Source organism: Rhinatrema bivittatum, chromosome 9, assembly GCF_901001135.1.
Source record: "Rhinatrema bivittatum chromosome 9, aRhiBiv1.1, whole genome shotgun sequence".
NCBI classification, from domain to species: Eukaryota; Metazoa; Chordata; class Amphibia; order Gymnophiona; family Rhinatrematidae; genus Rhinatrema; species Rhinatrema bivittatum.
Genome location: NC_042623.1, coordinates 137,537,757 through 137,565,668, shown reverse-complemented (window position 1 = coordinate 137,565,668; position 27,912 = coordinate 137,537,757). Strand labels below are relative to the sequence as shown.

The following is a 27,912-nucleotide window of genomic DNA, read 5'->3' as shown; positions in this document are numbered from 1 at the left end:
GTTTACTTTTTATTTGTGTACGTAGTTATCCAAATTAAGTGCCAACTTAGAAAATTTCAAAAGAAATAAGAGACACGACCAGCAACATTTCCTATATCTACTAAGTGCTGTATTTTTGTATTTTATTTTCTACTCAGAGCCTTATGGTTAGGATTGTGTTCAAGTCTCATGATGCCTCCTGCCGTGACTGACAGCCTTGACATCTGGGCAGTGGATTCCCAGATAAGTGCTGATGGCCCCATTGCTGTGGACTGCTTGCTGCCCACTGGAATATATATCCAATTGGATGTTCCTCGTGAAACCACTATTTCTCATATTAAACAGGTGAGTTAACCAACACTGCTTTCTAAAACGAGAAGCTAGGTTAAGTTATTGTGAAATCAGTAAAATCCATATTCTTTTTATCATGTCAGATATATTGTTGAGCATTTTTTCCTCAGAGTGGCACATGCAGTTCAAATGCATGTTAGGTTTATAAGGAATCCTAGCCAACTGTTTATCTGAAGGCTTCCCCCTCAGGACATAACTACTGTATATTTCTTGATTTATCCTATGAAATCTCAAAAAGTAGCACTGGGCATATCATTTCTTGACTGCTTAATTTCAAGGTAACACCATATTGCAGAAAATGATGCTCTGTTGAATCAATCCTGTATGGTGCTATGAATGCTTAAAACATGTCTATGAATCGTGCTTTCTTCTCTTTCCACTTTTAGCAACTAAAAGATCCTCTGCTTATTCCATGCCCTTTTAAACTCTGTTAATGTTTTAGCCAGTAACATCTGCTCTGGGAGGGCATGCCATACTTCTGCCACCCTTTTCATGAAAAAATATTTCCTGACGTTGCTCTTCCATCTACTACTTTGGATCCTCATAGCATGACTTTCTTTTTCCTTGAAATGGGTTTGCTTCTTGCGCATTAATTCTTTTAAGGTACTTATTTCTGTCCTATTTCCCTGTATTGCCTCTCCTCTGGATATACATGTTTAGATTTTTAAGTCTCATCTCCCATGGCTTCTGTTAAAACCTCACACCATTTTGGTCATCCTTCTCTGGACTACTTGAATTCTATCTATATCCTTTGGAGTTAAGGCCTCCAAAATTGGACACACTACTCCCTTAGTATAGGATAATAAGGGAGCTTGGAGAGGTGCTGATGAGTCTACTGAGGTAACTGCTGAATAGATCTCTGAAGACAGGAGTGGTGCCACAAGTTTGGGGAAGATTACTTGTGGTCCCACTTCACAAATGTGGTATGCGAGAGGAGGTTGGAAGCTACAGGCCCAGTTAGCCTTACCTTGGGGGTGGGGAAATTAATGGAGACCCTGCAATGGGTTGTAGGATCAAAAGCAACATGGTATTTCCAGAGGAAGATCGTATCGAATTAATCTGGTTGATTTTGTTTTTCATTGACTAGTGAATTAGATTAAGGTAGAGCACATGATGGTGATGTACTTGGATTTCAGCAAAGCTTTTGTTACAGTTCCACAGTTGAGGTTCATAAATAAAATGAGCAGCCTGGGAGTGTGTTCATGTTAGGATGGTGAGAGACAAATATGTACGGACTGAGAGACTTCTAAATGAGAGCATCTGATGATCTGAAGGTAGGGAAGCAACATGACAAGGCACTGACTCGGGCTAGAGGGTTGCTGAGCTGCATAGAGAGAGAGAGACCTAACCAGCAGGAAAAAGGAGGTAGTAATGCCCTGCATAGGTCATTGGTGAGCCATCACCTGGAGTTCAGTGTTCAGTCCTGGAATCCATATCTCTGAAAGGATAGAGAGAGGACAGAAACAGTCCAAAGAAAGGCAACCAAAATGGTGTGAGGATCTGTTCCGAAAAACACATGAGATGAGACTTGAGAGCCTAAATTAGGAGATTGGTGAGAGAAGTGGGATATGATAGATTTTTAAATATCTGAAAGATAATGCACAATAATCAAACCTTTTCTGATGTAAATGATATGAAACTCCAAAAGGGTAGACAGGAATAATATTGGGAAATATTTTTCTTGGAAAGGGCAGTAGATAACCTGGAGTGTCCTGAAAGGGATGAAGACAAGAACAGTAATGGAATTCAAAAGGATGGCCTTAGCACAGAGGAGCCCTAATGTCTAGAGGATGAAAATGAAGAAACAGGGCAAACTGTGGTAACTTTTGGTATAATACAGTGATGGCAAATTCTAGTCCTCGAGTGCCACAAACAGGCTAGGTTTTCAGGATATCCATAATGTGCAAATCTATCTCATGCGTATTCATTATGGATATCCTGAAAACCTGGCCTCTTTTGGGGGGCTGAAGTTGGCCTGGTGTAACATTTCTGCATAGGGATAATCTGCACGGAGCAGCAGTTACAACCCTAAACAACTTGCTGGGCAGACTGGTTGAACTATTTTGGTCTTTATCTGCTGTCGTTTACTGTGTTACTAACAACCTGTACAATGGAATAACCACCACCTCTTTTCTACTAGTTATTCTTTCCCTTATTCACCCTAGCAGACTTCTGGCTCTGGCCACTGCCTTGTAATATTTCTCTATCCTGAAATCTTTGGATAAGGTTTCTTTCTTGCATCCTGGACATCAGTGTCTCTCCTCTTGTTGTGCATCACTCCCTTGAATTCCTGTGGCCAAAATGCATCTCTGAATTATTTTGTATTGCAACTTTGGCTACCAATCAGTTGACCATGCTTCAAACTTTTTGAAATCACTTCTCGTTTCACCTACTCCTTCACTTGTGTCCACTGTGTTGCTGTATCGTACCATCATCCACAAAAAGATTTTTTTTTCCTCCTGTCCCCTGCACAATATTGCTTACAAAAACATTGAACAGGATTGGCCCTAGGACCAAATCTTGAGGCATGCCACTAATTCTTTCCTCAAAGTAAACTCCATTTATCAAAACCCTCAGTCTCTCTCACTCACTGACTTTCTAATCCATTCCACCACCTTGGGTCCCATCCCCAAGGTTCCTCAGTTTATTAATGAGCCTCCTGTGTGGGACAATATCAAAAGCTTTGCTGAAATACAAGTAAACCACATTCCATTCATACCCTTTATCCAATTAATTAGCCAGGTCTCTGTTCGCTTGTTCTATAGACCACACTGGTGTAGATGGAAGGTGATGTCTTTCCTTTCTAAGCTATCTCACAGTGCTGCTGCTTCCTTTCCCCACATGTCCTGCATTTTACTAGCTTTGGTGGTATGTTTTTTATTCTTTTTTTTTTTTTACATAGAGCCACTGCTTCCCCATTTCAGCCATCCTTATCGTTTCTTAATAGATTATAGCCCATATGGCTGTATCCCATTTTTGAGACTCCTTAAACCACATATCTGGGATAGCAACAATATCTGAATCTGCCTCTTCCACAAAGGCTTGTAGAACTGCAGTTTTATTGCCTAACTATGAACATTTTGTGCTCATAGCTTATCAGCTATTTCTCTTTTTCCTGTCTATCCTCTGTGTAGTCTCATACCTGCTGACCTTATCTATCCTGTTGGGAGCCTAGTATGATCCTTGCTATTGTGTCTTTTTTTTTCACTGGTTTCATTCTTTCCTTGGGGGGAGATGGCCTGAGTCAGTCAGCTTCCATTCATCACCCCTTTCTTCTAGTTTAAATACCTGTGAAATTATGAAATGATTCCTCCCCCCCCCCCGATCCTTTTTCCTCCCACAGATAGATATAAGCCATCTCCACAGTACAGTCCTCAAATATGTATTAAAATAAAAGAATTGAGCAAAAGAAGGTACAATAGAGCCAAGAAGCGCATGTTTTGAAGAGCCTACTTTGATACTGTTTTATACAAATGTTTCAAGTAGTGGGTCTAACTTTATGGAATGAGCTTCCTGGATCCTTGAAATTGGAAACTGATTACTTGCATTTCAGGAAATTATTAAAAGCCTTCCTTTTTCCTGTGCATTTGATCTGTCGTCTGGTAGTCATAGATAATTTCCTTTGCCCTTCAGGTTGGTCACAAGCCTAAACTAGTATGCAGGCATTCTGGGTAGATTGTCTGTGGCTTTCATTGATTACTTGTTATGTTAATTCTATTATGTGTGTTGTATTGTTACTCGCTGAAAATTGTGGATAAGTGGGTTACAAATTTTTAAAATAAATATATTATGGTCTTGTGTTCTGTGAACCTTAATGTAAATGCTTCCCAGACTTGTCTTAGCAAACCCATGGCCAGTTGTTTTCAGGATACTCACAATAAATATGCATAGGAATTTAAATTCCTTCAGTATTTACCCACAAGATATGAAATTCAATTGCTATGTATTCCTCCCTCCCACACCCCCTTGTGCAACCCTCTTTCTCCTGCTGTATGCCCCCATCCCACCCAGATGCAGTTCCCTCTCTTTCTCTAGTGCCTCCCTCACCAGCACTATTTCAGCCCTCTCAATTCTCTCCCCTTTTTCCCACCCCAGTCCTGTCTCTCAGCCCTAAACATTATTATCCATTCCTTCACCCCCTGCTGCAGTGTTGCTGCTGCCTCCTATGCCCTGCTTAGGACTAAAGATACTGTATCCCCCCATCCTCTCATGTTCTCCCCACCTATTCTACTTCCTAGGTTCTTTGTTTTTTGAAAATAATTTTTATTTGGCAGTGTGTGATACAATTATTCTCAGAGGATAAACAGAATGGTATTCCTCACACATAGGGTGACAACATTGGATGGAGCCTCTCACAGAAAACTTATCAGTTTCTAGAACTTTGACTGAGCCTAACTGAGCATGCTCAGCATGCATTATTCCACATGTCCATATGAGGTCCCCTTCAGTCTCTTCTTTTCCGCAGAGCCTGATGTTTTGCGGTCAAGTAAGAGCCTCAGTTTTTCAGACTTTTGACCTACTTGGCCTGTTTTGGAAAACTTTTTGTTTTCATGAGAATTTTCTTGCTGCCTCACGTAGTCGACACGGGGTGCCCCCGGTTCTCCCTTTAGCATCCTAGATAGTGTTTTCATCAGTTATTGGTAAGTTTATTTTTGCTTCAATACCTTTGGGCGGTAGTGCGTTCGGTGCCTGGCTGCCACCGCCATCAATTTCGACATTGTGTCCCATTTATTTTATGATGACATGTCCATCTCAGGATTTAAGCAATGTCCCCAATGCATGAGGACCATGTCCATCACAGACCCCCATGATAGATGTGTCCTCTGCTATGACATCCAATTTATCCCTATCATTGAAAAGCAGAATGAAAATACAAACAAAAAACAAACTTTGAAATGTTTGTATGCTAATGCCAGAAGTCTAAGAAGTAAGATGGGAGAATTTTTTTTTTTTTAAATTTTATTAGAATGTATACCAGTGAATGATGACATAAGAACATAAGACATTGCCATGCTGGGTCAGACCAAGGGTCCATCAAGCCCAGCATCCTGTTTCCAACAGAGGCCAAACCAGGCCACAAGAACCTGGCAATTACCTAAACACTCAGAAGATCCCATGCAACTGATGCAATTAATAGCAGTGGCTATTCCCTAAGTAAATTTGATTAATAGTCATTAATGGACTTCTCCTCCAAGAATTTCTCCAAACCTTTTTTGAACCCAGCTACACTAACTGCACTAACCACATCCTCTGGCAACAAATTCCAGACCTTTATTGTGAGTTGAGTGAAAAAGAATTTTCTCCGATTAGTCTTAAATGTGCTACTTGCTAACTTCATGGAATGCCCCCTAGTCCTTCTATTATTCGAAAGTGTAAATAACCGATTCACATCTACTCGTTCAACACCTCTTATGATCTTAAAGACCTCTATTATATCCCCCCTCAGCCGTCTCTTCTCCAAGCTGAACAGCCCTAACCTTCAGCCTTTCCTCATAGGGGAGCTGTTCCATCCCCTTTATCATTTTGGTTGCCCTTCTCTGCACCTTCACCATCGCAACTATGTCTTTTTTGAGATGTGGCGAACAGAATTGTACACAATATTCAAGGTACAGTATCACCATGAAGCGATATAGAGGCATTATGACATTTTCTGTTTTATTAACTATTCCCTTCCTAATAATTGTCATCTCAGAGATATGATGGAAATGGGATAGTCCTAGACCGGAGTACAAATTATATCACAATGACAAGAGAGAAGCATCTGGGAGGCGGGGTGGCACTTTGTGTCTAAGATGGCATAGAGTCCAACAGGATAAAGGTACTGCATGAGACTAAATGCACAATCGAATCTTTATGGGTAGAAATCCCTTGTGTGTTGGGGAAGAGTATAGTGATAGGAGTATACTACCGTCCACTGGCCAAGATGATGAGACAGACAGTGAAATACTAAGAGAAATTAGGGAAGCTAATCAAATTGGTAGTGTAGTAATAATGGGAGATTTCAATTACCCCAATATTGACTGGGTAAACGTAACATCGGGACATGCTAGAGAGAGAAAGTTCCTGGATGGAATAAATGACAGTTTTATGGAGCAATTGGTTCAGGAACAGATGAGAGAGGAAACAATTTTAGATCTAATTCTCAGTGGAGCACAGGATTTGGTGAGAGAGCTAACTGTGGTGGAGCTGCTTGGCAATAGTGATCATAATATGATCAAATTTGAATTAATGACTGGAAGGGGGACAGTAAGCAAATCCATGGCTCTAGTGCTAAACATTCAAAAGGGAAACTTTGATAAAAAGAGAAAAATAGTTAAGAAAAAAACTGAAAGGAGCAGCTACAAAGGTAAAAAGTGTGCAAGAAGCGTGGACATTGTTTAAAAAAAAATACTATCCTAGAAGCATAGTCCAGATGTATTCCACACATTAAGAAAGGTAGAAGGAAGGCAAAACTATTACAGGCATGGTTAAAAGGTGAGGAGAAAGAGGCTATTTTAGCCAAAAGATCTTCATTCAAAAATTGGAAGAAAGATCCAACAGAACAAAATAAAATAAAGCATAAGCATTGGCAAGTTAAATGTAAGACATTGATAAGACAGGCTAAGAGAATTTGAAAAGAAGTTGGCCGTAGAGGCAAAAACTCACAGTAAAAGCTTTTAAAAATATATCTGAAGCAGAAAGCCTGTGAAAGAGTCAGTTGGACGATTAGATGATCGTGGGGTTAAAGGGGCACTTAGAGAAGATAAGACCATCATGGAAAGATTAAACGATTGCTTCTGTGTTTACTGAAGAGGATGTTGGGGAGATATCCATTCGGAGAAGGTTCTCATGGTTAATGATTCAGATGGACTAAACCAAATCACCGTAAACCTGTGGTAGGCCCGATTAACAAACTGAAGAGTAGTAGATCACTTGGACTGGATGGTATACACCCCAGGGTTCTGAAGGCACTCAAAAATGAAATTTTAGATCTACTAGGTTACAGATTTTTACTATCATTAAAATCATCCATTGTACCTGAAGACTGAAGGGTGGCTAATGTAATCCCAATATTTAAAAAAGACTCCGGGGCAATCCGGGAAACTACAGAACAGCTAGCCTGACTTCAGTGCCAGGAAAAATAGTGGAAAGTGTTCTAAAAATCAAAATCACAGAACATATAGAAAGACATGGTTTAATGGAACAAAGTCAGCATGGCTTTACCCAAGGCAAGTCTTGCCTTACAAATCTGCTTTACTTTTTTGAAGGAGTTAATAAACATGTTGCTAAAGGTGAACTGGTAGATGTAGTGTATTTGGAATTTCAGAAGGCATTTGACAAAGGTCCTCATGAGAGGCTTCTAGGAAAAGTAAAAAGTCATGGGATAGGTGGTGATGACCTTTCATGGATTACAAACTGGTTAAAAGACAGGAAACAGAGTAGGATTAAATGGTCAATTTTCTCAGTGGAAAAGGGTAAACAGTGGAGTGCCTCAGGGATCTTTCTGGGACCCGTGCTTTTCAATATATTTATACATGATCTGGAAAGGAATACGATGAGTGAGGTAATCAAATTTGCAGATGGTACAAAATTATTCAGAGTAGTTAAATCACAAGCAGATTATGATAAATTGCAGGGGAGGACCTTGTGAGACTGGAAAATTGGGCATCCACATGGCAGATGAAATTTAATGTGGATAAGTGCAAGGTGATGCATATATGGGGAAAAAACCCCATGCTATAGTTACACGATGTTAGCTTCCATATTAGGAGCTACCACCCAAGAAAGAGATCTAGGCCTCATAGTGGATAACACATTTAAATCGTCGGTTCAGTGTGCTGTGGCAGTCAAAAAAGCAAACAGAATGTAAGGAATTATTAGAAAGGGAATGGTGAATAAAACGGAAAATATCATAATGCCTCTGTATCGCTCCTTGGTGAGACCGCACCTTGAATACTGTGTACAATTCTGATCCCCGATTTTAAAAAGATATAGTTGCGATGGAGAAGGTATAGAGAAGGGCTACCAAAATGATAAAGGGGATGGAACAGCTCCTCTACGAGGAAAGACTAAAGGTGTTCAGCTTGGAGAAGAGACAACTGAAGGGGGGATATGATAGAGGTGTTTAAAATCATGAGAGGTCTAGAACAGGTAAAAGTGAATTGGTTATTTACTCTTTCGGGTAATAGAAGGACTAGGGGGGCACTCCATGAAGTTAGCATGTAGCACATTTAAAACTAATTGGAGAAAGTTCTTTTACACTCAACGCACAATTAAACTCTGGAATTTGTTGCCAGAGGATGTGGTTAGTGCAATTAGTGTAGCTGGGTTTAAAAAAGGTGTAGATAAGTTCTTAGAGGAGAAGTCCATTGCTTGCTATTAATCAAAGTTGACTTAGAAAATAGCCACTGCTATTACTAGCGTCAGTAACATGGGATAGACTTAGTTTTGGGGTGCTTGCCAAGTACACTTATAGCCTGGATTGGCCACTGTTGGAAACAGGATGCTGGGCTTGATGGACCTTTGGTCTAACCCAGTATGGCATTTTCTTATGTTCTTTTGTTCCTTTTCACTCACTCACCATCCTCACCATTTCCTTTCCTTCCTTCTCTGTCCTTTCCCTTGCTCCCCTATTACTCACCACAGCAGGGCCTGTCCTCACTGGCGAGGGGTGGAAAACCATGCTAGTGCCAACATACCCGGTGTCTCCCCGCTGGGAGGGGGTGGAAACCCTGTCAGCGCGCCGACTACTGGGTCTCTTTTCACTGGCAGGGATTGGTAACCCCACCAGCACTGACTCACCGGGTCTGTCTTTTCCTTTTTCCCCCCCGTGTAAATGTTGCGATTGGCCCGCGCCTCCCCCCAACGTTACCAATAAAGCTTGTGCCCATGGAAACCTACTTTTGGTTGTTTTGTTCGTCCCTTTTATTGTTGGGGGGGGGGGGGGCAGGCAACCTGTAGCTAGGGATTTACCCATGTGGGAGGACTTCCATCCTGCTTGTCCTCAGACAGCAGAATTGCTTACTTGTAACAAGTGTTCTCCGAGAACAGTAGAATGTTAGTTCTCACAAAACCTGCCCACTACCTCACGGAGTTGGGTTTCTGCTACATGGGTTTCTTCTCTTTTTTTTTTTTTTAATTTTATCCTTGAATTATATATTTCAAAATTGAAGGGGATACCACGTGGACATGAGGTATAATGCATGCTGCGCATGCTGAATGAGGCTCAGTCAAAGTTCTAGAAAAGGACATAAATTTTCTGTCCGGCCGTGTCTGATGATGTCACCTTATGGGTGATTAACTTCCTGCTGTCTTCGTTGAACATCTGTTACAGGTAAGCAGCTCTACTATATGTGAGAAAATAAACAGCCAGTGTTGATCAGAAAATAAATCACAATCGTCCAGAAATAAAAACTGGTTGTACTGAGCACATTAATATTTCCTGTGCCATAAAACTACAGTTTTTTTTTTTAATTTCTTAGAAACATGACACACCTATATCTAATATCCCAACAAATATGCCATTCACATTATTCATACACCCCATATGTTATTCACACACTCCAACCTCCAATATTTAACAAACCCATCCCATCCCATATAAAGTGATTCTATTCTCCCCCCCACCCCTGGGCAGTTTGCATCCTCAAGTTAATATTGCAAACCACAAATCCTCCTGGGTTCTAATCGTGGTGTTTCCTGCTACCGCAGCTGTTACGCCTCCACTGTTTACATTCAGCAGCAGAGTGGAATTCCCTGTGGTCAATTCCACCAGCTGCTTGCTTCCTTTTACTTACCTACAGGAAGGGTCCCTGTGGCTTACTTAGTTTTGCCAATAGAGCCAGCTCTGTTGGTAATTTTCCTCTCATCTCCCATGGGGGTGTTTCCCCACAACTAGCTCTGCTAGCTTCTTCATCCTATCAGCCGGGCAGGGGTTATTTCGCATCGCTCTGCTCACCGGCTGTCAAAATCAATTCACCGGTGGTGTCCACTGATATTTCTGAATGGCTGAATATGCATGGGTCTCCCAATGTATGCAAATGTCTTATGCATATTCTTTGTGGGTATCCTTAAAAAATGCAAGTGGTTATGAGAGCAATGGGCAGGTTTGGGAGCCATTGCCTTAAGACTCCATGACAACTTATTCCTGGTGTTAAGAGCTAAACTATAGCATAGACTGAGATTAGAAGAAATTGTGGTATGCTAATTATAGAGCAGACATTGCCCCTCACTGTATAATTATTATTCTTTAGGTAAAACATTACATGATACAATTAAAGAATTAGATTGGCTTTATAATAGTCTTTCTTTCATCATCTTATGTGAAATAATTATAACAGAGTCAAAGGTACAAAATTAGATTGTAAGCTCTGTGGGGATAGGGAAATACCTACAGTACCTGAATGTAATCCACTTTGATATACGCTTTGAAGTGCCGAAAAGTGGAATATAAAAATCTAAATAAATAAATAAATGTGAAGTAACTGAGATGATTCAAGTCTTACTAGCTGCCATTAAGGAGTCAGCCGGGTAGTCCATAACAATTTCAAAAGAGAAGAATTATACATGTTTCTGCCCAAATGGAGTTACTCTGCATGAGTAGTATTCCACTGTACAAAGTTTGAAAATTTCCTTCAGGACTTATTTGCCGGGGCTGATGTGCACTCGATGCGCACAATCCTTCTGTTGCTTCCTTCTCCCCCATAATTTATGGGGGATGGCACGAGTACGTTTCATCCCTAGTGATTGCCCCCCCGCCCCCCTCTACTCTATCCCCATAAAACCCTTTCTCTCCTCTTCCACTTCGATGCAGACCTTTCTGTTGTCTCCTCTAGTTCCCACCCCTCACTCCTTTTCTTCTTCTCATCCTTCTCCTTCCCCACTCTCTTCCACTCCGCCAGCTCCCCTCCGCTTCCATCACTTTCTGTGTTCTCCTGGTCATCAGCTGGGGCCAGAGATGCTGCCTGCTCCTGCCAGGCACCGACTGGGCTTGAAGATGATGATGCCTCGCCTGCTGAATATATCCATTTGCCCCAGATAATTGAGCAAGTAGATCTTTCAGACCACTGTAAGCACTTGCATGTGGAGAATCCTGATTCAAGATGAAGTAGTTCACGTTAAAAAAAAAAAAAAAAAAAAAAAAAAGTAGTAATTTGTACATGGCATCTTGTAGCTAACCATGAGTTTTGTGTACCAAGTAATACACTTGCATGTTTAGATTAAATGCATATATTGAAGCATTTTTTTTTTTTATCTGTGAGAAGCTTTTTGATGGTCACCTTGCTGTAGTAGTTCTGTATGTCCATTTACAGTACCTTTCTGAGACAGGCCGCAGCAGGAGAAGTTGCCTTGCCATAGTGCCCTGCTCTCAGTCAGACAGCAGGGTTAAGGCCAGGAAAACCACAGTAATATTTGTTTTCACTTTTCCCCAAAACCAAATCTTTGGTATCTTATTTTCTGTTGTCCTAACTCTTCCCCTTCCCCAGATAGTTATGCATAGTATTTCAAGATCTCCCTGACTTTGAGGAATATGCTTCCAAAATGCTTAATTGTTTGTGTACTTGAATCCACCCAGATTGCTTATATTGTCACTGCTCTCATTTCAAATGTCTAGCCTTCCCTTTGCTTGAAAAATACACCATGTATTCAGAATTCTTTACAGTAACCATAGTGTTAAATCCAGCATTATATTTACCCAAGTACATTGGTTAACTGCAGCAGGTCCTCATAAACATCATTTACACATTTTTATACCTATGGAATTCTGTGACTGGGACCAGAAGTAAGCAAGGCTTTTTATTCAGATGGAGAGATTATTACAGTCTTGTTTTGTATAAAAGTGTGTAAACTGTAACCAGCTGTAACTGTGGCACAGTGGTTTTATAACTGACTGCAGTTTTATTTTACCAAAGGGCTGTTCATTTGTTTAATCTGAGCACAATCGGTGTTCCGGTGTCTGTGCCCCCACAGAGCACAGCTTTACTGAGGTGTGTAAGATTTTCTTCAGAACAGAAGGTAATTTGGATTGGTTCATATGGACAAAGATGTACAGGAGGGAGCAAGCATGCATACAGGGCTTCTGTGACTGACAAGTCACCTTAACTCCCTGTACTGAGATTTAAATTAAAAGCTTTTAGGAGAAGGCATGTGGTAACCATGCAAATTGTCTTGCACCGCATTTTGTCCAATCCCACTTGCAGTAAATAATATAAGCGTTCTCGTTAAAATGTCTTTTATTTACAGCTGCTATGGAAAGAAGCACAGATGTACCCTCTCTTTCACCTCCTCATGGCGATCGACTCCTATATGTTTGAATGTGTGAACCAGACTGCTGTGCATGAGGAGCTGGAGGATGAAACGCGAAGGCTTTGTGATGTCAGACCTTTTCTTCCTGTCCTCAAACTTGTCACGAGGAGCTGTGATCCTGGAGAAAAGCTAGATTCCAAAATAGGTGTTCTTATAGGAAAAGGTAATGTTTTATTTGTAGACTATGTGTAATGTGTACTGTATATGTGAGATATATATTTCCTTTGTTTTTTGTTTTGGTATCTTTCTCTTGCTTTATGCCCCTTAACTACAGACAACTGACTCAGATTTTCTCACAATCAACCGCATCATCTTCTCCAAACAGTCGACAGCAGTGTCACCTTCATGATGCAGCAGAGCCTCAATGGCCCTCTTAGACAGGAAACTCAAACCTGAATCTTTTTCAGTGTTGGGCTAAAGTACAAAAAGTGTATCCTGAAAAAATATGAAAGAGGAGCTGGATCTCAAATGGGTTCTGAGCTGGGAAAAAGATTGCTAGCTTTAAATAGCCTTATAGGCTGGAGGTGTGAGTGCTTCATCTGTTTGAGCTGCTTGGGCCTGTGCTCACTGCAGAGGTGACTTGCTTAGGGAGGCAGGGAGGATGTCTGCTGATATTTTGGCAAGGATTTTTTTTCAATCACTTGAGCATGCCAATGTACTAAAGTGTACCGAACTGTATGTGCACTTGAGTAAATAGCACATGCTATATTTCTACAGGGGCTGCCATGCAAATGAGACAAGTAGAAAAATAGCATGCATAGTTTTTCTACAGAGGTTTGCAAAATCATGTATGTGAAGCAATTTTTGTGTAAAGTTTTCTTCATTGCTAATGAACTGCTTTGCATCATGACGAGTCATGAACTATGAATTAACCCAAAATTTCACAAGAGTAAAACAGCATGAAATTTAGCTATTTGCAAAGTAAATAACTTAATTGTGCATGCTAAAATGTATATAATGCACACAGTCATACAAAACACATACTATTTCTTTTTATTGCATGAAAGAGCCTTTGCAAGTTTTTTCCTTTTAGTACATCCACCTCTTTGTTACTGTGAATCAAAATTAAGCTCTTAATTATACACCGTGTCATATGCTTGTTTATAATCCCTGAAAGATAGATTATCAAATCATAGTACTTTAGAAAACCTAACATACAAAAGAAATCTGTTGCTGAGCAAGAAACTAGGTTTTTGTTTTTTTTTTTAAATCTTTGCCAAATAACCATTAATTTAAAATAACAGCATTGTTGGAAAAACAGTGAAAAATATTGTAAGAAAGTAACAATATTTGTTACTAAAATAAAGTAACGATAATTTAAAAAAAAAATGTGCAGAGAAAATAGCTTTTATTTATTTAAAGGCTTTTTTTTTTTTTTAAATACCGATATTAGTGGGTACATCATATCGGTTTACATCAAACAGTAGATGGAAAGTACAAAGAACAGGGAAAAGGAGAGGGGACAACATAGTGCAACAATTGGAGAAAACTATATAGAGGAACAGGAAAAAACTGGAGAGATAACATATTAACGCCATAACTTAGAGGCCTAAATTAGTAGTAATGAGTTAATATGCATGGACCTAGTCTGGGTAAGCCTGGTTGAAATAGTATACCAAATGAGCACTGCTCATATTCAAATGTGTAAACTAATCCAGATACTCTTAATTAAAAAAAAATTGAACCACAATTATCTCCTTATTTGTATCTTATTCTAATACAAAACCTAACTAAAACCTCATGTACTTATTTCAACATATTCAACGTGTGCTGATATATTACTAAAAATCTGTCCAAAAAGTCTAGTTTAACAATTAATCACAGATCATCCATAAGCTATTTATTTATTTAAAACAGTTATTCTACCTATAATAAAGCCATGCTATGCAGATTACAGAGTTAATATAAAACAATTTCATAAAACAATCCCCAAAAGAAGCTATGCACTGAAAGTCTTGTCCAAAGACAGTTATATGGATTATCAACTTTCAATGTGTTTTTGTTTGACACCCCCCCCCCTTTCATCAGTTCCTTTTATGACGATGTGAATAAGCATTTAAATGTCATCAAGGGACCCACAAAGGTTCTCGTTTCGCCTAAAAAGGCTTCTTCAGGGGATCTTTATGATGGCTTTTCATGATATGTGCTGTATCATCTTCTTGCATAACTTCAAACATGCTCATACTATTCACTGCTTAATCATTATTAAAGTATCATCTGATATAAAAATTTCAGCTGCATGTTCATATTGGTCAGTAACAAAATGTGATCAATCTGAATTGAACTTCTGCTGAAGGAGATCTTTCAAAATACCTCATTAACGATTGATAAATAGTAGTAAAAGAAGAATCACACATTTTTAATGTTAAGAACCACACAAAATTAATGGTAGTGAAATGGAAATGAATTTACTGCATCATTTAAATAAATTAACATAACATATATTTGAATGAACATACTAAAAGAGCACTTTTTGAGTGTTTCTTTTAAGGGCATGTTATTACAAAGAGCCAATTACACGCATGAATGGACTATGATCCACTCATTGCTTATATGTATGAGCATACTCATTTTTCGCTCAACATCTTTTTGAATTCTAATTTTAAAAAACATTTCTACATAGGATTACCTCCTTTTTTTTGTTTAAGCAGTTAGTGATAATGTACATCCATTTGTAGTCACCATTTATATCTGATTGTGAAACTTAGATTGGTGAACCTATGTTCCCTTCAGCTGTATTGTGTGTAGGTGTGACAAAAAAACTTTAGAGGAACAAAAAGCAAATCACTTCTCCTCAGCAAAGCCCCGAACTTGGTCTATTTACCAGTAAGGTTGCCCATAGTTAGAGAAGTCTAGAACAAACTCTTGGGTTGTTCCAAAACAATCTTGGGTTAATGAAGTAGAGTCTATTGAGAAAGGAGAAAGAGTTAGGGTTGGGAAGGGACAGGCTGACCATAATGCTTGTTGTATCATCTGCTTCAACAGACGTGGTCGTGTTCAGTAGCTGTCAGTCCAAAGAAAATGCTTCAGTTCATGGAAATCAGTTTCTTTTGTTTTCATAATTGACTGTTTATGTATATAATCAGGATTTCCACGATTACGAAGGCAGCAGCGTGGGGAGCAGAAGCCAAAAGGGCCAGGGCATGCCGGCCAGGTCGTTCCCTATGCTGCTGCCCCTGCCCCCCCCCGGACGGCCCGCAGGCTTCAAATGGCCCAATGAGTCCGTCCCGACTCACCCCCAAGGCTCACGCCATCACTGGACGCGCCTCCTTTTCCCCTAAGCCCTTCCCTCCGCGGCTTTGTGGTATCAACCATGCATGCCCGAGCTGGCAGGGGGTGACTGCCTGTTGGCGTCGTCATGCCACATTTACGCTGATGCGCCCTGGTAGGTGCTGCCGTCTCTCCTCCCCCCCCCCCCCCCCCCCCCCTTTTCCCACTCCAGGCGCGACGCTGGGTTATCAGTGGCGCTCATGTACCGGCGCCCCGCCGAACCATATTGCAGAAAACTGACTCCCATCTTAAGCATAGATTATTAATATTCTCTAGCACAATAATTGTCAGATTTTAGTGTTGTGTCATTCAGTTGCTGACAGATTGAGTTTGGATAAATTGCATCACCTGGCAATTGCCAGAAACAATTGACAATAACTATATATATATATTTCTTTCTCTTTTTTTTTTTAATTTACTTTTTATTATGCTTTTACAGATTTTACATATCAAGATAATATTCTTGACATTTTGACAAGAAGCTTGGGAAACAAAATTCTTCTTAACATCAAATAGAAAAACAAACTATATGACTCTTACCCCGGCTTCATAGAGATCCTCCATATTTCTAAAGAAGATCCGTCACTCAAAATAACTAAATTAAACTAATTAATACACTTACAAAAATAAAAATTAATTAATACTTACAAGAATAAAAAGCATTAGTCCTATATACTGTTAGGATGATTATTTCCTGATGAGATATAATCACAGCTTATTGGGGGCTTGGTTGAACCTGAACATTTAAATCCTCAGTCCCCTGTTTCACTTCTTTATCGGAAAGAAATTGTCAATTGTATTGGTGTAAAGAAAAGATAAGTTGAGCCTTTATATTTAAGTTGACATTTGCAAGGGAATTTCAATGAAAAACTGGCTCCAATACCTAAGAGTCTGAGATCTCATTAACAAGAATTGTTTTCTTTTCTTTTGTGTCATTCTAGACACATCAGGAAATATTCTCACCTGTAAGTTCATGAAGCTATGCAATCGATATTTAAAATACAATTTGAATATCCATTCTCTATCTATCTCTAAAGCAAATGTTACAATTAGAGTACTTTTTTCAACTTTGCTAGAATCCGATGTCTCCAATATTTCTGTTACATTTAAAGCTTGCATTTCACTTTCAGCTTTTGGGTCACCTCCTAACTTTTCTACTTCATTTTTTCTTTGTGGTAGATAAAAGATTCTCATCACAGGTGGAATATTTTCTTCTGGCACTTTTAAAATCTCAATCAGAAACTTTCTAAACATCTCTTTAGGAGATATATGTGAGTCTAGGAAAATTAACAAATCTCAAATTTCTAGCCCTTGTCATGTTTTCCAAATTTCTATCTTATTTAATATTTTTATATTATCCTTCATCAAGGACTCTTGAGTTATCTTAATAGCATTTACAGAAGATTTCATTTCTGCATTTTGTAAGAGAACACTTTTAATGGTGCTCTCTACTGACTGCAATCTCGCATCATGATCTTTAATTACTTCATTTATAGGTAAAAGATTTTTTGCTATCAAATTACTCAAGCCTTCTATAGCAGTCCAAACAGATTCCAAAGTTATTTCTGCTGGCTTTTGTGATATATATGTTAAAGTTGTATCCACCGGGGTTGAGGAACCATGTCCAAAAGTCCAACCTTTTTCTACCCCAGCTGAACTATCAGCCAACTGGTCGTAGTGTGTTTTCCTGACTTCTTCACTTCCTCCACCCAGGCTTAGGGTTCCCTGTCTGATCCAAACTGCCTGCTACTTCGGCTTGCAGTTGGACTAGTCCCATAACCGGGTTCCTAAGTGTAGCAGGGTTGGCTGGTGCTTCTCTCATTATCGGGGAAAGCGAGATATCCGAGTCTGGCTCCGGAGCCTGAGCTCCCCGCCCCTGCGACTGCACTCCCTATTCTCTTCCTCCATGAACAATAGATACTTCGGGAATATGAGAGGCCCCAGGGCTGGCCTTCTCTTTTGCCCTACGTTTCCTCACATTATGAGGCATTTCTCAAAGTCTCTCAAGAAAACTGGAATTCCAAAGTGTTACAGTATATAGAACTAATGTATTTGGATCCTCTTGTGGTTGGAGGTTTGAGGCAAGAACAAAAAAAAAAAGTAAATATTAATCTTACCAGAAGTGGAGGTTTTTCATCCAAATTATTATAAATTTTCCAGGCAAAGCCGCGCATGCAAAGCACCAGCGGCTCGATGTGCCGCTATGAAGCCAATTTTATAGGCCTCAGTCCAATCGCTGTCGCTGACGTCACTTCCGGTAGGATTTTCGGAGGCCCTCGTTCTGGGCCGGGCACTCGTCCTCACCCCCAGGTAACCTCCTCAGGAAACAGTCTCTTGTACACCTCCACCTCCTCTTTTTTTTTTTTAAAGAATGCAGCTCCCAGGAGCTAGCTGACTTTATTTTACAAAGTTTCTTTGAGAGGAACTGTGGCAGCTAGTCCCAAATTATATTGGGACTAGCTGCCGCACCAATAATGTCAGTTTCCATGCAAAACATTTAATTTTTACAGTTGCACTGATGGAAAAAAGATTGTCTGTCACAAGCCCTGTCAAACCACCTCATATAGCTGAATCACTCAACCTTAAACAAAAAAAAAAAGAAAAACGGGAAAAAATGGATAGAAAATGAACTATGATAATATCAGGTTTAACCCATGGCAGTTTTGAGAATGGAAGTGTAAATAAATTTGCAGAGTACGAAAATGCAGAAAATCATTAACAATCACAGCATGTTTTGAGTAATCTGAAAAACCCTGGATCCCTTCCTTTTTATTTGAAGTCACTGAATATAAAGCTAAACTAGAAAGATATAAGCATAAAAAAGTAGCATGTTAATTACCAAAGGACCATACTTGGACTCTCATTCTGGATTTTGCTTATGAAAGACAGGTTAGTGAACTTACAAGTACTCTTTTTAAATGACCTTTTATGTTGTTGATCAAGCTTCCTTCCTTTAGCATGCTTTCCCTACTGTCACATTTTAAGCTGTATTTCAGCTTCGCCACCCTGTCAGTCAAACCATTTGACTTTAAATACAGTGGCTTGCAAAAGTATTCGACTCCCTAAAAAATCAGCAGATTTGTATGGATTACAAATGACACAGATTGTTCCATACATTATGTTTATTGCAAACCAGTATGCTTTTAAAGTAACAATTCATTAGTTCTCTGCATTTTTTGTAAAACAAAACTAAAAACTGAAAATTGCCCAGCACGAAGAAGTCTTTCTCAAAACTACCAGCTTCACCTGCTTAGGAGGAATGTCCAGGGGGCTCTGCTTGGCAGATTGCAATGCACGAGTGAGAATGCGAAGTTGTTGCGTAATCCAGGGTAATGCTTCTAAGGTCAGCAGGTTGTGGATTATATTGGATATACTCAAGAACTGGGAGCCAATGTAAATAGTGTAATGCAGGTGAAATATGCTCAGTTTGACTCAGGTCAGAAATTAACCTAATTTTGTAAAACTTGTACGTAAAGTATATTTAGGAAACCTAAGCATCAGCGCATTACAATAATCTAACGTTGGAAGATCAAAATTCAGAGACTCCCAAAAAAGAGCACAACTGCTTTAACAGCCTAATTTTAAAATAGCCAGATTTAAAAATGGCCTTGATCTGCGAGGTCATCTTTAACTGGGGATCAAGGATAACACCAAGATTTTTGACCTGCAATGAAATGTGGATAGTTGAATTTTTGAAAACAAATGTTGGAGTCTTAAATTTATCTGATTTCTGGAGAATTAATGCCTCAGTCTTTTGCAAGTTGAGAGAGAGCTTATTGAAAGCTAGCCACTGATGACCCGTAGATAAACAAGTAGAAACATGTCAAATGTTGCATCCCAATCAGATGTTACAGGGATGAAAAACTGGATGTCATCTGTGAAGACATGGTATCCAGAGCAGATCCCAGCAAGCAATCTGCCTAAGGGAGCTAGATAAATATTGAAGAGGGTAGATGACAAAGACGAACCTTGTAGGACACCTGTTGTCAGAGAATACCAGTTGGAATAATCGGTAGCAATAGAAACTCTCTGGGTTCTATTGGACAAAAATGAATAGAGAACCAGGAAATGACAGTTTCTCCAATTCTGCAGACTCTCAATCTGTCCTGTAGAATTGCGTGGTCCACAATATAAAATCCAGACAAATATCAAGACACACCAAGATGAAACTTTGGCCATTGGCAAAGCCACATTTGATAGCAGCATAACATAAGATATGCCATACTGGGTTAGTCCAAGGGTCCATTAAGCCAGTATCCCGGTTCCAAAAGTGGCCAATCTAAGTCACAAGTACCTGGCAAGTACCTAAACATTATATAAATCACAAACTACTATTGCATATTAATTACTGTAATAGTTTATGGATTTAACCTCTAGGAACTTATTCAAATCTTTTTTTAAACCCACTGACACTAAAAGCTGTAACCACATCCTCTGTCAATGAATTCCAGAGCTTAATTATGTGCCGAGTGAAAGAATTTTCTTCGATTTGTTTTAAATGAGCTACTTAATAACTTCATGGAGTGCCCCCTAGTCCTTTTATTCTCTGAGAGAGTAAATAACCAATTTACATTAACTTTTTTTAAATCCTTTCATGATTTTGTGGACTTCTATCATATCCCCCCTCAGTTGTATCTTCACCAAACTGAACAGCCCTAACTTCTTTAGCCTTTCCTCATAGGGCAACCGTTCCATGCCCCTTATCATTTTGGTCATACTTCTCTGCACTTTCTCTAGTGCAGCTGTATCCTTTTTGAGATGCAGTGACCAGAGTTGCACACAGTATTCAAGGTGCAGTCTCACCATGGAGCGATACAGAAGCATTATGACATCCTCTGTTTTATTTGCCATTCCCTTCCTAATAATTCCTAACATTGTTTGCTTTTTTGATCGCCACAGCACATTGAGCCAACTATTTCAATGTATTATCCACTATGAAGCCTAGATCTCTTTCCTGGGTAGTAACTCCTAAGATATAACCTAACATTGTGTAACTACAGCAAGGGTTATATTTCCCTATATGCATCACTTTGCAATTGTCCACGTTAAATTTCATCTGCCATTTGAAAGCCCACTCTTCCAGTCTCGCAAGGTCCTCCTGCATTTGTTACAGTCCGCTTGAGATTTAACTACTCTGCATAATTTAGTGTCATCTGCAAATTTGATCATCTCTCATCGTACCCCTTTCCAAATCATTTATAAATATATTAAAAAGCAGCGGTCCAAGTACAGATCCCTGAGGCACTCCACTGTTTACCTTTTTCTACTGTGAAAACTATCCATTTAATCCTACCCTCTTTCCTGTCTTTTAACCAACTTGCAATCCACAAAAGGAAATCACCTCCTATCCCATGACTTTTTACTTTTCCTAGAAGCCTCTCATGTGGGACTTTGTCAAACGCCTTCTGAAAATCCATATACACCACATCTACTTGTTCTCCATTCTCCACGTTTGTTCACCCCTTCAAAAAAATGTAGGAGATTTGTGAGGCAAGACTTCCTTTAGGTAAATCCATGTTGGCTGCGTCCCATCAAACCATGTCTGTCTAAATGTTTTGTGATTTCATTCTTTACAACAGTTTCCACGATTTTTCCTGGCACTGAAAAGCTCACTGGTCTATAGTTTCCTGCATCACCCCTGGATCCCTTTTAAATATAGGGGTTACAATGGCCATCTTCCAATCTTCAGGTACGTCGGATGATTTTAGTGATAGGTTACAAATTATTTGAAATAGGTCTGAAATTTCATTTTTTAGTTCTTTTAGAACCCTGGGGTATATAATCATCCGGTCCAGGTGATTTACTACTCTTCATTTTGTCAATCTGGCTCACCACATCTTCCAGGTTCACCATAATTTGGTTGTTGATCTGAATCATAACACATGAAAACCTCCTCTGGAACGGGTATCTCTCCAACATCCTTTTCAGTAAACACCGAAGCAAAGAAATCATTTAATCTTTCTGCGATGGCTTTATCTTCTCTAAGGGCCCCTTTAACCCCGTGATCATCCTATGGTCCAGCCGACTCCCTCATAGGCTTTCTGCTTTGGATAGATTTTTAAAAGTTTTTATTGTGAGTTTTTGCCTCTCTAGCCAACTTCTTTTTAAATTCTCTCTTATCCTGTCTTATCAATGTCTTACATTTAACTTGCAAATGATTATGCTTTATCCTATTTTCTTCTGATGGATCCTTCTTCCAATTTATAAATGAAGATCTTTTGGCTAAAATAGCCTGTTTCACCTCACCTTTTAACCATGCCGGTAATTGTTTTGCCTTCCTTCCATCGTTTTTAATGCATGGAATACATCTGGTCTGTGCTTCTATGATGGTATATATTTTTTTTTTTTAGCAGTGTTCACACCTGTTGCAAACTTTTAACTTTACAGCTGCACCTTTCTTTTTTTTCTAACTATTGTTCTCATTTTATCAAAGTTTCCTTTTTTGAAAGTTTAATGCTAGAGCTGTGGATTTACTTACTGTCCCCCTTCAGTCATTAATTCTAATTTGATCATATTATGATCACTATTGCCAAGCAGCCCCACCACCATTACCTCTCTCACCAAATCCTGCGTTCCACTAAGAGATCTAAAATTCCATCCAGGAACTTTATCTCTCTATCATGCCCTGATGTTTCACCTACCCAGTCAATATTGGGGAATTGAAATCTCCCATTATTACTGTAGTACCAGTTTGGTTAGCTTCCCTAATTTCTCTTAGCATTTCACTGTCCGTCTCTTCATTTTGGCCAGGTGGACGGTAGTATACTCCTATCACTATTCTCTTCCCCAATACACAAGGGATTTCTACCCATAAAGATTCATTTGTGCATTTAGTCTCATGCAGGATCTTTATCCTGTTGGACTCTATGCCATCCCAACATAAAGGCCACCCTGTCACCAAGATGCTCCTCTCTGTCATTGCGGTATAATTTGTACCCTGGTCTAGCACTATCCCATTGGTTATTCTCTTTCCACCATGTCTCTGAGATGCCAATTAAGTCTTTATCATCTTTCACTGCTATACACACTAATTCTCCCATCTTACTACTTAGACTTCTGGCATTAGCATATATACATTTCAAAGTGTGTGTTTTGTTTGTATTTACATTCCGCTTTTCAGTTGACAGGGATAAATTGGAATCTTTTAGCTCAGGTGAGTTTTTAATTATAGGCACGAACTACTTTTCTTATTATTAGAACCTCTCTGTTGGGGATGCCCTAACTCTAATGCTTCATTAGTATACATTGAAGATACCTCCCCCTCCGAACTATGCGCTGCTGAGCGACTGTCAGCTTTCCCCTTTGATTTAGTTTAAAAGCTGCTCTGTCTCCTTTTTAAAGGTTAGTGCCAGCAGCCTGGTTCCATCCTGGTTAAGGCTGAGTCCATCCCTTAAGAAAAGACTCCCCCCCCCCCCCCTTTTCCCCAAAAGATTTCCCAGTTCCTTACAAAACTGAATCCCTCTTCCTTGCACCATCATCTCATCCACGCATTGAGACTCCGGAGCTCTGCCTGCATCTGGGGACCTGCGCGTGGAACAGGGAGCATTTCAGAGAATGCTACCCTGGGGTTCTGGATTTCCAGACAAAGATGATAAGATTTTGGTAGTAAGACATTTGCGAAAGCCAGATTGGAACTGACCAAGTACCCGATTTTCTTGCAGGAATGGAGCTAGAATGGGACAACTTCTTGTGAACCCTGTTGAATAATATTATGCATAGTAGTGTAAACTAACAAAGCATTTTTGGCATCTCCTTGGACTCATTTAATCAAAGGACCTGGAAAAGGAAATGGAGACCACTCCATTATAAGTAATTTTATATCCTTTGCAGATTTGCAAAAGCCCACTGAAGTAGTTTAATGGATGAGTCAAAGCTTAAATAAAAAATGAAATTTTGTGTACACAGTTAAAATGTTTGCTAACGTCCCTGAATGGAGATTAAGTGGCTCAATTACTTTCTCCTCTCAAAGTTTTTAATCCTAAACATTTAGCTTCATTAGAAATATCCACTGCAAAATTAGAGAGCACGCAAAATAATTGCATTATTTTTTCTTCCATTGCTGATCCTCTGTGTGTATGTTTGTTTCCTTGACTTAAACTTAGTTGGCATGATTGCTATACCTTGCCCTAAGCTTGCCACTGTGACTTGGCTATTAGCCTTATCTTTTCCAATAATACTGTGCATGGATGATTTCAGATACTTAGGGAAAAGTTTTGCACTGTTTTTAATGCTAGAATTGATAATGAATTGGATTGTGAATATTCTGTTTCATAGCATCTGATATCTGGATATCTGTATTTTCCTTTGCTTTAGATATGGAATCTAATTTTCACTTGAGTAGAAAAATACTGTTGATAGCATTTGCTCAAGGGGGAATAATGTCTAAAAGCATTTTTAAGTGAGCACCATATAATTTTATGGAATATTGTATGTGTCTCTTGAATGCTGCTGGCCAATTTAAACTATGAATTTGGTGTCTTTTATTGGCTCTATGGCACTAGCCAAAAAAAAAAAAAAAAAAACTTGGAAAAGGCCAACAATGAGGGATTTGTTCCTCTGCTGCTAGGTGGTGTTGCGATGCTGAGAAATTTACAAGTCATGGCTCAATTTGACCCAAAATGTATTCTGATAAAAACTTGGAGCTTATTTAGTAAAGGTTTGCTCATTTAGATATTTTATATACCTTAGTTCCAAAACAAGATCACAACGATTTACAGAAGTGTTTGTACTCGTGTTAACGTTCTTGGCAAATAGAGCCTGTCTTTTGTACTTGCCATGAAACCTATTTCTGATTCAAATATATATGTTTTGTGACTCTGATATGACTCTACTTGATAAATATTGACTTGTAAACTGTTGTTAATTGGGCTTTGCTATCTGCAAGTGCTAAGGATAAAACTATTCCGATAGTACTTTTGAGTGCTAATACTGAACTTGCTTTCAAAATAAAGTACAAGTACCAAAATCAATTGCATACCTTCAAGATTCCAAAAATCATAATGTTCTTTAATATTACTGGATGCTTTTGGTCCTAGCAACACAGACTTCCCATTGCCACACAGAATAGAGCACACAATAGGTCCAGTCACTCTTCTTATTAAAAATGTAAATAAGCTTTACTAAAATTGCATAATATGCCAACATTTGTCAGAAAATAAACTATATAAATGAAATGTGCCAGATTTAAATTGGACTTTCAGTTGTTCACTCATCTGTAATACTATGGCACTTTATTCTTTTTTGTCTCAATTGAGTCCTAAATTGCTTTAAATTGGCCAGCTTGTTTGCCAAGCTACAGTGTGCTTTCTTAACAGGAAAATGTGAACTTTGGTTCAAATTAGGAAAATATAATCGTTTATTTCACGTCATAAGGTCAAAATCACGTTGTGACTTTTGTATATTTTACTTCATGGAATTGTATTACATCAGCTGGTGTAATCAACTACCAGATCTATGGCTGGTCTGTTGTTTTAGACTTTATGGGAATATACATACTCCATATGGGGACTCGGTAAACCTCAAACAAAAACTTTAATTTGAGCTGTTATGAAACTGTATTTCCATAGCCATAACATAAACATGTTTTATTCCTTTATTATGAAATTCACTAGTGCCTTGAAATTCTAAGTTATGCTAATAGGTCAAATGTAGCAAGTAACTGAGCATTATGGAAACAGACAGCTATTTTGTTTCAAACTTTTTCTTTGTGGCATAACCTGTAGACTTAAGAAATGTAGAAAAATTTTATTTAGTTACACCTTGTTACATATTTTATCATGGTACAGTTGTTGACACTTGGAAGTGGTAGTTGGTTACCATCAAATCCATGAAGTTACTTTTTATTTTATTTATATTCTGCTTTTTGCACTTCTTTCAGCGCTTCAAAGTGGATTACATTCAGGTACTGTAGGTATTTTCCTATTTGCTAACTACTTTTCAATTACCAGAACTTCTCTCTGGTTATAAATATTCCTTTGGCAAATACAATAGGTTTGTTATTGTGAGCTTGTTTATGGACTAAATTTATCTTGATTAGAAAATGGGACATTGACACCAATCAGTTGCTAGTGCCAAAGGTTGCCAATTTGTAGTAGAAGCTTGCTGGAACAGCTAAAGTGACAATTGCTTTGTTTTTAATTCTGTTATTTTAAAAGGTATAAATCCATTGAGGCTTCTGTTAGCATATAGTTATATGCCTTTTCATGGTTGGAAAGCTTTATTTACAAATGTAACAGAAAACCAGACAGAAAAGGGTCTGCTTACCTCAGCAGTTCTAATTCAAAAGTTAAAGCAATAGGTTAGTCTTGTAGTAGGAGCTGCTTTATTCTCGTCCCAAGGGCCTCCTTTATCCTCCTGTACCTACTCTTATTCCCCTGCTTAGGGAAACACCCTGGAACTAGAATTTCCTTCTGGACTGTCTGAAGGTGGACAAGGCTAAATACCTCGTCTTGGTCTCTTAAGGGATCTTGATATACACTCATTTATATACCCTTCCCCTTAGCTTGACCTTCCCAGGTCAAGTGCCTGCTTCTACCAGGGTTACCTCCCTGGCACAGGAACTATCTTCTAGATCAGCGCTTCTCAACCGGTGTGTCGCCAAGCAGCAGCAGGTGTGTCGCGTGCTACTGTTCTCCCGCTGCTCTTCCCCCCTCTTCCTTCACAGAGCGAGAGGCAGGCTATCTTCCACTGCTGCAGTTGCCACCCGGGCTATCAGCACATTCAAGCCCGGATGGGAACGGCAGCAGTGTTAGTGGAGACTGGCAACTGTGACTGGGCCTTTTCTTCTTCCTGCACCTGCCCCCACCCTGGCCCGGAACAGGAAGTGATGTGCAGGGGGGTGTGTGGGAAGAAGAAAGAGCCATGCTGTATGAAAAAGCAGCGGCAGCCCCGAGCAGTAGCATGGGCCCGGAGCAAAATCAGAAGCAACCAGAAATCTGCACAGGAGACAGCAGAATTAGCCTCCCGTGGCCGATGGGATTCTTCTTTCTTGGCCTGTGGGAGCTGGAGGGAGGAGGCTGCTGCAGCTACCATTTGTGCTGGGGGGGGGGGGGGGCAGGAAATAAGACAGAGAGAGAGACAGCCAGCCTGTCTGTGAGAACAGTATGTGTGATTGAGAGTGCATGTGTAACTGTGACTGAGAGCCTGTGTATAAGTGAGAGCATTTGATTGAGATCATTTATGTAAAGTGTGTGAGAGAGAGCATGTGTGTGATTGAGAGAAACTGGTCAGAGAGGTGGTGTGTGTATATATAGGAGAGACAATGGAAGTGACTGGTCAGGGAGATGACTGGAGTGTGTGTGTGAGAGAGAAAGTGATTATGGGAATGAGAAGCCTGTGTATGTGAAGAGAGCTAGCATAGGGGTAAGAAACCTGAGTTTGTGTGAGATACAGCATGGAAGTGGGAAGCCTGTGTGTGTGTGTATCCGAGAGACTGATCGGGAAAGTGACTGGTGTATATGTAAGAGAGAGACTGGTCGGGAAATGATTGGTGTGTGAAAGAAACTGGTCATGGAGGTATAACTGGTATGTGTGTGTGAGAGACAGAGACTGGTCATGGACACTAAGGAAGAGGACCATGAGTACAGAGCTTCAGCCACTACTGCTTCTGGTGAGTGCTACTGGCCTGCATGGAAGAGTAGGAGAGCTGCTGGAGGGGGTTAGTAAAGGTGGCTTTTTAAGTTTATTTTTCTTGATTGACTGCCATTTTAATTACTGAATATTATGTGATGTCTGATGTTTTGAAATATTTTATTGGTGTTTGGAGAATTTTAAATAATTCTGATAGTTGTGAGTCTTTTATTACTACCCTGGAGGTTTTAGGTCTTACCCAGATTGTTAATGCCCCTACACATAAGGCTGGCCATATGCTTGACTTGGTATTTATTAATGAAGCTTTTGAAGTTAAAATTCCTCCTAGCAGTTTACCAGTTCCATGGTCAGACCATTATCTGGTAACATCGCAGCTCTTACTTAAAATACCTATAGCTAATCCTAATCCACCTATAAAAAATTGAAATTGAGTTTAAA

At 39.4% G+C, this 27,912-nt stretch overlaps 1 protein-coding gene across 5 annotated transcripts in view; it reads left to right on the top strand.

The window, feature by feature from the left end:
• The window catches only part of PIK3CB (phosphatidylinositol-4,5-bisphosphate 3-kinase catalytic subunit beta), a 430,104-nt gene that overhangs the window by 186,544 nt on the left and 215,648 nt on the right, over positions 1 to 27,912 (top strand). For 4 of the 5 annotated variants that reach the window (XM_029615665.1, XM_029615663.1, XM_029615662.1 and 1 more), the window contains 3 exons: positions 138 to 324; positions 12,553 to 12,778; positions 25,763 to 25,786. In XM_029615665.1, the coding sequence (XP_029471525.1) occupies positions 169 to 324; positions 12,553 to 12,778; positions 25,763 to 25,786 (406 nt within the window). In that variant the 5' untranslated portion in view covers positions 138 to 168. The remainder of the gene's footprint in view (positions 1 to 137; positions 325 to 12,552; positions 12,779 to 25,762; positions 25,787 to 27,912) is intronic. The other variant, XM_029615666.1, reaches the window with a different exon arrangement.